The sequence below is a fragment of the Xyrauchen texanus genome, chromosome 3, assembly GCF_025860055.1.
Source record: "Xyrauchen texanus isolate HMW12.3.18 chromosome 3, RBS_HiC_50CHRs, whole genome shotgun sequence".
In the NCBI taxonomy this organism is placed as follows: Eukaryota; Metazoa; Chordata; class Actinopteri; order Cypriniformes; family Catostomidae; genus Xyrauchen; species Xyrauchen texanus.
Window position 1 is genome coordinate 53421748 of NC_068278.1, and position 12172 is coordinate 53433919.

At 37.2% G+C, this 12172-nt stretch overlaps 1 protein-coding gene across 1 annotated transcript in view; it reads left to right on the forward strand.

The window, feature by feature from the left end:
* Positions 1-7288, forward strand: part of ksr2 (kinase suppressor of ras 2) — a 125506-nt gene extending 118218 nt beyond the window's left edge. The window contains exons 20-21 of the mRNA XM_052104876.1: positions 4017-4146; positions 5008-7288. Of these exons, the coding sequence (XP_051960836.1) occupies positions 4017-4146; positions 5008-5154 (277 nt within the window). The 3' untranslated portion in view covers positions 5155-7288. The remainder of the gene's footprint in view (positions 1-4016; positions 4147-5007) is intronic.
* Positions 7289-12172: the final 4884 nt, after the last annotated feature.

Here is a 12172-nt window from a genome sequence, read left to right on the forward strand (position 1 = left end):
CCATGGTGATACATAAAACAACATAGGACAAACACAGAACCACATGAGACTACACAGACTAAATAATATACCTATATAAAGTGCACGCACAATCGTGTGCAAAAAGTACGGGACGGTACAATAAATTACAAAAAATTAACAGGACAATAGGCACAGTGAGAGACACAGTAGTACAAAAAGATGACAGTTTCTAAAAATGCCAAATGTAAACATAACTGATGGCATGGGGGAAGAAGCTGTTACACAGTCTGGCCGTGAGGGCCCAAATGCTTCGGTACCTCTTGCCAGGCAGCATGAGGGTGAAGAGTTTGTGTGAGGGGTGTGTGGGGTCATCCACAATGCTGGTTGCTTTGCGGATTCAGTGTTTTTTGTAAATGTCTTTGATGGAGGGAAGAGAGACCCCAATGATCTCTTTTGTTTTGTCGACATTCAGGGACAGGTTGTTGGCTCTACACCAGTTCGTCAGCCGCTGCACCTCCTCTCTGTATGCTAACTCATCGTTCTTGCTGATGAGACCCACATGGTCGTGTCATCGTCGAGCTTAATGATGTGGTTCAAGCTGTGCATTGCTGCACAGTCGTGAGTCAGCAGAGTGAACAGCAGTGGACTGAGCACACAGCCCTGGGGTGCCCCAGTGCTCAGTGTGGTGGTGGTGGAGATGCTGTTCCCGGTCCGGACTGACTGAGGTCCAGGATCCAGTTGCAGAGGGAGGTGTCCAGACCCAGCAGTTTCAGCTTTCCAATCAGGTGCTGAGGAATTATTGTGTTGAATGCTGAGCTGAAGTCTATGAACAGCATTTGAACGTATGCATCCTTTTTATTAGGTGGGTGAGGGCCAGATGTAGGGTGGAGGCGATGGTGTCGTCTGTTGAACGGTTTGGATGATACGCAAACTGCTTTCAGTTCTAGTGAGGGGGGCAGCTGGGTCTTAATGTGCCTCATGACGAGCCTCTCGAAGCACTTCAGGACACTGAAGACTTCTTTGGCATGGGGACGATGGTGGTGGCCTTGAAGCACGTTGGAACAATGGCGCTGCTCATAGAGATGTTGAAGATGTCAGTAAGAACATCTGCCAGCTGGTCTGCACATCCTCTGAGCACTCTGCCAGGAATGTTGTCTGGTCCAGCAGCCTTCTGTGGTTTGACTCTACGTAGAGTTTTCCTCACATCAGCCGTGGTAAGACCTGGACGTTGGGAGGAGGGTTGGTCTTGTTCAGTGCATCTGGAAGGGAGGCATCTTTGTCACAAGCAACTGATGTTGTCCTGTAGTTGGTGATAGCCTGGATGCCCTGCCACATGCGCCAAGTATCGCCGCTGCCCTGGAAGTGACTGTGGATTCTCTGGGCGTGTGTGCACTTTACCTCTCTGATGGCCCGGGACAGTATGGCCCTTGCTGTTCTTAGGGCAGCCTTGTCGCCTGCTCTGAAGGCGGAGTCTCAGGTCCTCAGCAGCGCACATAACTCCGCAGTCATCTACAGCTTCTGGTTGGAGCATGTGGTGATGGTCTTGGAGAAGGCAACATCATCAATGCACTTGCTGATGTAGCTGGTCACTGATGCTGTGTATTCCTCCAAGTTGGTAGAGTCGCCATATGTTGCAGCCTCCCTGAACATCTGCCAGTCAGTACACTCAAAACAATCCTGAAGAGCAGAGATGGCTCCTGCTGGCCAAGTTTTCACCTGATTCTGGAGCGGTTTTGTGCGTCTGACGAGCGGTCTGTATGCTGGAATTAGCATAACAGAGATGTGGTCTGAGTAGCCGAGGTGGGGGCGGGGCTCCTCCCGGTACGCTCCTGGGATGTTTGTGTAAACAAGATCAAGCGTGTTCGCCCCTCTCATTGCAAAGTCCACATACTGATGGAAATTAGGGAGCACTGTCTTGAGATTCGCATGGTTGAAATCTCCGGCGACATTAAACAGTCCGTCAGGGTGAGCGTTCTGCAGTTCGCTCATAGCCCCATGCAGTTCACGAGTGAAAGGTTTAAGGTTTAGGGTAGGGAGGTAGGTTTTGTTGATTTAAATCTCGAAAGAACATTAACCTTAAGAACCTCATCTCTTTGGGAGAACATTTCACTCGCTTTTAGCACCATAAAGTGGTGATTAGCGCCATAAAAGGTTTGTTCAGACAGTTCAAAGATTAAAAATAACGATTCACTGATTCAAGTCCCTGAGCTGCATTTTAGTTCTTTAGATAAAAATTATTAGTTAAACGTTGCTGTTTATTTTCATTTTACATTATAAACGGTAAATTAGAGTGTTTTGTGATTGCATTAGTTTATTTAGTGTAAATGTACCTGTTCAAGTTTAATACTGTCACCTTATATGAGATTGTTTATTCTTTCAAAAACCAATATTGTGCCTTCACATAGTTTTTCACATAGTTCACATAGTTATAGATTTAAAAATATGCATTTTTGCATTGCTAACTGCTTTTTCAAATGATTTGCTTAACTGTAATGTAAAAGGTCTCTTCTTAATAGAAAGGAGGAAGCGGGAGTCGGCCATCATCAACACAAATTATATTTTCATAAACAAAAAAACTCGCTTTTCAGCGCAATCTCAAAGGGCTCAGAGGAACAGCACAGTCTCTGGGTGTGTGCGTAGCTCTCTCTCCTTTACTGGGGTCTGGTTCACTGCTAAATCCATCTCTAACTCTCACTGCAATTACAAACAGCTGGTAGAGACAATAATTGTCAGGTGATGATCCTTACAATTCTCATCTCCTGATCTCAATCTACATTCACAATCTGCCACCACATGTAGTTTCGCAACTCTATGAGGAGCTTGCAGCTTGGCAAGCTACAGTTTCAAAGTAGCTTCTCCATCACTGATTCTGTACAAGATGTTATGATGAGACTCAATCTTGCAGAAGCCACTTCAATATAATTTTGTTTTTTCTCACAAACATCAGAAAGTGGCACGTTTTTTCATTTGGTTTTAAATTGTGGCGCTTGGATGATTGGGCTTTTAGCAGAACTCTTCACTCAATGATTATTAATTAACTCTTAAGTGTGGTTTAGTAAACTTTAACATGAGTGCACTCTATAGAGCAGAATACCATATTTCTCAGCAGTCAAAAGCGCCTCAAAGTCATTTACGAATTATCTCGGACTACTTCTAACTATATCAGCTACATGGAAGGCAATGTGACGTAGAGCACCAGAAGTGTTTTAACGAGGCTTTTGACCTGCTGTATTGTGGCCCCTCAGGTAGGCCCTTACAACACTTCAGATGCCCTCATCTGCACACAAGCACACACACACTCAAACTTATCCTCATGATGTAATTGTGAGGTCCTCCAGCTGACTTACTATTGTTCTTAAATTAAGAACATTTTATATATATATAACATAATATATATATATGTTTTTTCTGTGTCAGTTTAGATTTTCAAGTTTGTTCAAGTTTAAAACTGTCTCCCCAATTGACTTTCTTTCAAAAGCCCATGTTATTTTGTGTGTTTAAAAAAACAATGTCTGGTGAAATTATTTATTTAGTTGGTGAAATTACTTATTATTGAGTTGTATTATCTGTAAAAGTTTGTATTTAATGCTGAAAACCTAATTGGGATTGTTAAGGTTAAAAATAAAATCCTTTTCAATTATTGCCAATTATTTTTAATTATAATTTAAAAAAATACATACAATTTGCCAATGTGGTAAGACAAAATAAACTTAATTCAAATGGAAAACTAGTTTATTTTTCTTACCCCATTGGCCAGTATTTTTTTATTGTTTAAGCATAAATCCAAAAAATACATATATATTTTTGTATAATTTTTTTTTATGGGATATCTCTAATGTCAGTTTGTTTGTAAAGTCAATGTGTCTTGTTTTAAAGATGTTCATACATTTTTAGTTGGAAACAAGTCAAAATACTGATTAAGAAAATGAGTTTTGCAGTGATATTTTATTTAATTACAAGAAATGATTGACCCATAGACAGATGGTTCATTCAGTTAATTCACAGCTATTACAAAGGTACACACATACACTAACACTCAGTGTCATTTGTTTCAGCACTATCTGGTACGAGCTCCATGCGCGTGAGTGGCCCTTTAAGAACCAGCCAGCTGAAGTCATTATATGGCAGGTGGGGAGCGGAACAAAGCCCAACCTTACACAGATCGGAATGGGAAAGGAGATATCCGTGAGTGTCCCTGTATTGTATATCTCAAAATGTAGTTTTCTGAATATCAGCTATTAAACGTATTCATTTGCTAGAAGGATTTTCCAATTGTGTTTGGAATAGTTTCTCATTTCATCTGACTTAATGTTGATTTATAGACAAACAGTAATTCATTTTTCTCCAGAAGGTCAATAAAAGATCTTTAAACCTGATTATGTCTATAAAAAGAGATTTACCTGGACATGAAAACCATCTAATCATTTACTCACCCTCATGCAGTTCCAAAACGATATGACTTGTTGTGGATCACAAAAGGAGATAAGGAGTTGAAAAGAAAGTGTAGACTACCAAAAACTAAAAGTTCTGTGTATAGGAACTGGAACTGTCAAGCACCAAAAAGGACTAAAACGATACATAAAAGTACCATAATAGTAGCCCATACAACTTTGCGCTATATTCCAATTCTTCTTAAGCCATGTGACATGCTTTGTGTGACGAACAGTCCAAAATTGAAGTTGTAATTTGCTGAAAATCTTCCCCTCTGACATACAGTAGCTCTCAAATCATTCAAAAGAGTTGCCTTGCAATGAAACATCTCATACAGCGAATAATGACTTGAAAATTGGTCTGTTGTCTCACTAAGAAATTGTATGGCCTTTAAGACTTGTATTATAGTGCACGAGCAAATTGACTACTTTCTTGGTACTTTTACAGTGCTTGATTGTCATCTCTGCATCTTGACAACCCCATTGATCTTCCATTTTCATTGAATGGGAAATAATCTCCTTTTGTGTTCTACAGAAGACAGAAAGTCATACGGGTTTGGAACATCATGACATTTAGATCACATTAAAAAATCCTTTTTTCTTACATCTTGTGTAGGACATTCTGCTATTCTGTTGGGCTTATGAGCAGGAAGAGCGGCCCAGCTTCTCCAAGCTGGTGGAACTACTGGAGAAACTCCCTAAACGCAACCGTCGCCTGTCTCACCCAGTACACTTCTGGAAATCAGCTGAGTATGTCAAATGAGCTAAGCTCAAAACAGCTGTTTATAAAACAAAAAAATTAAATAAAACGCGAAACAATCGTGAAGTAACGTTAACATTAAAATGAAGACTGGATTGTGCATGTATTCTGCTGTACTTAGCAACATTTTCCTAAACGCAGTGATCATTTCGCATACTCAGAGCACACAACGGTATTTTCTGCTGTATCATTTTAGCATAAAAGGGAGATATTTTCTTTGTCTTCTTTTTTTTTTTTTTTTGCTTAATCTGTTTGATCTGTTTCGCATATATCAAATGCTTGTGATTATTTCTCATTATTATATTTCGGTGATTTATGTTCTTTCGTTCAACCACATAGTTCTGAATCGACAATGCATTTTTAGAAACAATTGTATCTAGTTTTATTGTAAGTGAGTTTTCGTCTGTATTGGTTTATATTTTATTCATTGGATGAATGTATTTATTTTACAATTTGACAAATGTACCCTTCAGAATTCTTTTAAACTTGTTTATTGTCATTCATTCACTGTGTATCAGTGTTTCATTGAATTCCATCAAACCATTGAGTGTGCGTTATTTCGTTTTACGTGTGGATATTCCGATCACAAAGCTTAAACGTCACGGAGGGATGAAGAATTTTGCTCCGTTCCTTTCGTGTTGTAGGTAAGGTAGTGCATACAGCTGTCACTCATTTTCTTGTGCAGTTCGCATTGCCTATTTAGAAAGATGAGTTCGCACAATGGCGCCGTAATTAAATGCCGGAAGGCACCAACGTATGTATATTATCGACACTTGAATTGTATCATGCCTAACTGTGACAAAACAGAATTACCTGGGGTAAACTGCTATTCCTGAGCCTACGAAAATGAAAAGGGATAGATATAGCCGCCTGTGTCTATCACACTTACGAACCTTTTTATTATCAGTGCATATTTACGAATGTTTTCGCATAATTTAAAGCTTTGCGTTGTTTGTACTAGGCTACACATTCTTGTATTGTAGACGATACGTAATAGTGCACTTTTCATCGTAATGACATTTGTATATTATTACACATCACATCTCATTAAAATGACTGTTGCATGTTGCAAGTTATGGAGTGTCCATGTTGTAACACAGAACGCTGATCACGTAGAATTAAGCGTGAAGGTTCGAATTCAATCTCTTAAGTTGGTGTCGCTAGCTCTGTATGGCTTAAAAAGAATCTCTAAAATGCTTTTCGCCGTCTCAGCACCGTGCACTCTGGGTACAGACAATCTACTCACATGTAAAGCCATGGTTTATGGGTCATAAACAATGCCAGTGTCAAAAAAATGTTCGCAAACTTGTTGCTGCTGTTATTTTCGAAGTGCTCGAAGTATATTTTAGGATCACAAAAATACAGATATTGTCAAGTGGGCATTTATATTTGTACGGTCGACCGTTTTTACATGCATGAGAACATTTTTAAGGGGATCTGTTAATGTTAAGACCCCCAGAATGGTATCATACATAGTAGTTTTACTAAACTATGATGAAATACAAAAAAATGAATAAAGTAATACAAAATTATATTAAAGTCTATATCAGCCCTAGTAAGGCACAATTTTAAACCTATAAATAAATGACTGTGCTATAATGTTAATAATTATTTTAAAACTGGGTCTGAAAGTGTGTGAACAGTGTTTTCATGGAAATATAAGTTTGAAGAAGATCAGACCTTGTTACCAACCATTATTAGCAGCTTCCATATCAGCCCAATTTAACAGGCTGTAGTCTTTGCTTAATAATCTGTCGCTGTAATTATTATTCCAATCATTGAATCCGACCTCACTGCCATCTACTATATTTCTGCCCCATTATGAATGTATTGTACAAATTGTGTTCTGTGTTTATGTATGTGTGTTGTTTTCTTATTTTTCATTGATTATTTATGAACACTTTTTCATCGCTCTGGTTTACATTTCTTTTCTGATATTGTGTGCGTATTTTTTTTTATTTGAGGGCCTCCATAATTAAGTTTTTTTTTTTTTTGTATATGTATTTGTTGTAAGTATATATAAAAGCTTGTATTTACTGATGCCTTATGGTCCATGGCTTAGCAACTGGTACTCATCACAAGCTCTTTCTTTGCACTCATCGTTTATGAAAATATATGAAAATAAAAAGGTGTTGATTTTGGGCATTTGTTTTTCTGTTCATCGTTTCTTTTATTCCTTGTCATGATTCATGTTTTATGTTGTCAGAAATTATATAGTACATTATGTCAATCTTTAAGCTTGAATGTTGTATGATAAATCCTTAAATGGTTCAAATATAGAATTAGTTGATTTTAATTTACTGATATTTTACTGAGGTAATGAAACTAACATTATTTCATATAAACTAAGATAATATTTTTTTGCAGCATGAAAACAAAGTAAAAAGTGGCTAAAATAAATAATAAATCCTGACATTACATTTTACTAAATGTGAAATATTCACAATTAACAAATTATGTTATTTTTAAACATAAATCACAAGCACAGATTAGAAATAAACAGACATGATTTCTTCAAACAGGACTCTGACCTCTGAAAATACATTGATTTTGCTACTTTTAGGCCACTCGCCCATGCTGAAACTGAAAATGAGAGACTTTCAAAGATGCTCTAGTACCACATACTTTGGAAAAATATGACACGTGGAAAGAGAAAACCGAGTTTTCAACCAAAAAACGTATTAGTGTGGACGTGAATCTAGCTGACAGGCTTGAGAGAAAAATTGTATTTTTTCAACTTGAACATCCACAGCTAATGTACTATTTTGTTTGTAATAAACGCCATGTGAATGTAAATGTCAAAGGTCACATCTCTAATGGCTAGCCTTTCTAATGAGAAAATTGTCTGCACCTTTTGCTCCCAGTCTCTGCTTCTGCTGATGAGTTTATTTGGGTCCAGTCAGTGTTAAAAAATCTTAAATGAGGGGAGTCTGCAACTCAGTAGAGATACAAGGCTACAAAATGGGTCTTAAAAGCACATTAGAAAAATTATTAAATAATGTTAAACTTACAGTAAATATATTATGTAATATTTAAATATTATATAATGTCATACATTCTATAACATTGTTTATTTTATACGCATTACACTGTATAAAGCCTCATTGAAGTAAACAAAGAAGATGATATGCATAAATATGTTAATATTTACAAGGGATGTATTTGTACTAACTTCCAATGACTAGAGCACAAAGTAAAAATCCCATGAATTTTATATATGGTGAATTGATTTTTAGCAATAACTAATGAACATTTAAAGACAGACCTACTTTTAGCTTCAAGGTTGTGAATCAATGGTTTATACTTCTGTTGAAGACACGGGTCCTTTTCAACTACATTGTTTAAAAATAATGTTTAACAGCGTAATTTGTGGTGAAGAACTTCACTACCCATGATCCAGCAGAGGAGGATTCACCAATGAAAGAATTGCTGTGAACAAAGTGTGCCAAACAAGCCCTGCAGCAACCGCCCACTTCCGTGAATTAAGTTTTCGAGCCCGTCACTCTTAATTACTTATACAGTATATTTTCAAATATCTGAATATTTTGCTATAAAATTTAAATATATTGTTGCTGTACTTACGATCATCACTTTATATTTTTCCATTATTTTGAATTTGATTGCCTTTGAAATTCATGGTATTCTTTCCATAATGAAAGACGTTCAGTCCTCACATTCTTGTACCTTTTTAAATAATTTTTTGCTTCAATGTAAGATGAAATGTGTAATTATTTCAGTGTTAAAAATACCTTCTTTTAAACTTGAAATGGATTAAATGTTAAAGTTGTAGCTAAAAACATTGGCACCCTTGGCAAATAAGCAAAGACGGCTATGAAAAATATGCCTTTATCGTTTACCTTTTCACAAAAATATAACCTCTGGCATAAAAACAGCCACAAAACGTTGTAGGAATTTTGGTTAATGTAAATGTACACAGTACAGATTAAAGTGCCTCCATAATTATGTAGGAACAGTATGTGTGTTCGTAATTAAATTAAACTGTTTGTATGTCTAAATCATTAGTAATGGAATAAGCCGCATTCGACAACCATTATAAGAAAGATAGATGGCAAATAATTTGATTATTTGTTAGAATAAAATTCTCCACCATTAAACTCCTAATACAACATCTCATTGTATCCCGCTCACGATTTCTATTTTAAGGATTAAGCTTTAATAAGAGATATGAAAAATATGGAGTGGTGGTGGAGTAGTGGGATAAAGCACACAACTGTTAATCAGAAGGTCACTGGTTTGATCCCCACGGCCACCACCATTGTGTCCTTGAGCAAGGCACTTAACTCAAGGTTGCTCTGGAGGGATTGTCTCTGTAATAATTGCACTGTAAGTCGCTTTGGATAAAAACGTCTGCCAAATGCATAAAATGTAAAAATGTAAAATAAAAATGATATATTAGGTATAGCTTTAGGGCTGTATATTTGAAAAAATCAAGTGACGAGATGAATTATTAAAATATACCACAGTCTATTTATCTTTAAATACAAACAAGATTTATTGCTAATCTAAACATAAAAACTAATCGAACACACAGACAAACATGGAAACAAGTTATGAGTAGATTGTAACAGAAGGGGAATCAACTGATCTGAGTCTATAGACAATGCTTTGAGAACCATTGATACTTAATTTAGTCTAACTTTACTACAAGATGTACTTGCGTTTCCTTGCATTGCTTGGTTCTTTGGCTCTTTGTAGAAAGTTCTGGTTCTTCTGTCGATGTTTTGGACCTCTGTAAGATTGTGGATGTCTGTTGATGGGATGAGGCGCAGCTTTGAAGCGAGGCCTTCTGAACGGAGGACTCGTGACTCCCGTCATGTGTGTGTCGTAGCACAGAGAAGAGAAGGGCTTCCTTAGAGCTTTACTCCAAGCCTTCCTAGACTTCTACATTGCACAGAACTTGAGGGGTGCCAGGGCGAGACTGCAAGCCATGAGGGCAAGAGTGCGGAGGATACAGAGCTGCAGAGGGAGTGAAAAAGCAAGAGAAGAGAAGAAGAGAACATTATTCCTTGGTATCAATGTCTTGGGTTTAGACTGGCCACACCACAAATTTGTCCTGAGCCAATCAGAAGTAACTGTTCAGAGTCACACGGTCAACTCCTTCCTTCCTTTTCAAAGTTGATTTACAATCATTTGTGTAAATGATTTTTAAAAATTCCTTCTTGAAAAAGTACGTTTTAATCATACATTTTATATCTTGAAAATGGTGCAAGATAACATCAACATTCTCTACATAAACAATCAAGCATTTACAGACTGAATATGACATACTTTCATGAATATCTAATTGTGCAAGTAACAAAACATGAAAATGAATTTACTACAAATAATTTACAACATGAATAATACAAGATTAAGGATTATAATCATCAAGTTGTCAGATATAAGTGATTTCAAATCACTACACATATTTTAAAAGGTACATCAGGCTATAATTATTAATTTGTCAGTTATTAAAGTGATCACAGGTCATAACATAATTTTCAGAACGATCTAGCAAGGCTAGGTATTGTGTACATTTTGGTACAAACAGGTAGATTATGTGCTTTTAGAGGGTTAAACCATAAGTACTGTGACTTCGTGGCTTCAGATTTCGCTCTCTTAAGTGTAATTTCAAAAAGGAGGTTCTTAGACAGAGAGCTTCCAAATAGGATACAAGATTAAAAGTTATAATGGTTACTCCATTAATTTAGAGCATGGTGATGCTTGATTATCTGTTATTGTAGATTATATAGTCAGGCTAAGCATGGGATATAAAATTATCTTATATGCGTTGTCCAACATGCATAGAGTCAAAAGTTCATTGCCTGTGTGGAAAAGTTGAGAAGGTCATGCTCCATGAGTCTGCCCCATGTCACTGTCCCGTGGTTTGCAGGGGCCTCTCTGACCAATGGCCCTTTTGTTTTAAATCATGCTGTTTTGCTGTTTTAGCAGAATGGTTAGTTTCCTTGACCAGCCATTTGACACTGGTTATTTATCTCAAATCAACACCCTAAAAGGAGATGCAGTCTCCCAAAAAGGGACTCTCCAAGCTGAGTGTGATGTTCCTTTGTTCGGTGAATGGTGGCCTCAGGACGTAGCTGCTAGACGTTAGGCACCAAATGTATAGATTCATAGTTTTATGGCCTAGAATGGCCCTAAGGTTATTCCTCCAGAAAGGTCTGCTTATTGCTTTGTGTGTCCTTTGGAATGTTTGTTGCCTGATGCTCTTAAAGGCACCATCTTTGACAGTCTCTTAGTTTTATGGCTTTGAGGAATTCCAGGGTTAAAAGATTGGGATTTCCTGGATTATTGTAGAGCAATTGTTCATTCTTCTGAACCTAAAATACTACAACGTTAAAGATCCACTACCATATTTAACCATGGGCATGAGGTACTTTTCCATATTAACATTTACATTTACATTTATTCATTTGGCAGACGCTTTTATCCAAAGCGACTTACAAAAGAGGATGGCTACCTTTCTGTGTGCATCAAACCCATCTCTGGTTTTTGCTGCCAAATAGCTCTATTTTTGTTTTATCTGACCATAGAACCTGGTCCCATTTTAAGTTCGAGAAGTGTCTGTAAAAATGAAGATGCTTGAGTTTGTTGTTGGATGAGAGCAGAGGCTTTTTTCTTGTAGCCACTTCCCATTTTGTGAAACTTAACAAACATTTGCCGCACATCATATCTTTATTCTTTGTTCATACCCATTGTGATGGATGACTATGGGTGCTTCTCAAATGGAAGGCTGCAGCCTAGTAAGGCTGTGTCCTTCCTAGACCAGTCCTTCGGAGGCTGTAGGCTAGATGACTCCTCAGCATTAAGCGCTAGAATGAGACTGTCTAGTAAGTGTGTATAGTGAACCATAAGCTTACTTTGTTTAGAAAAAACACATACTTCAGAAAATGAGAAATATGTCCTAAATACCTTAATTATTTTAGCAAAATGTTTCACAAAAAAAAAGCCTTTATACAATACATTTTGCAACACTCATCTTAGAATTTATTTTTAAACCCTT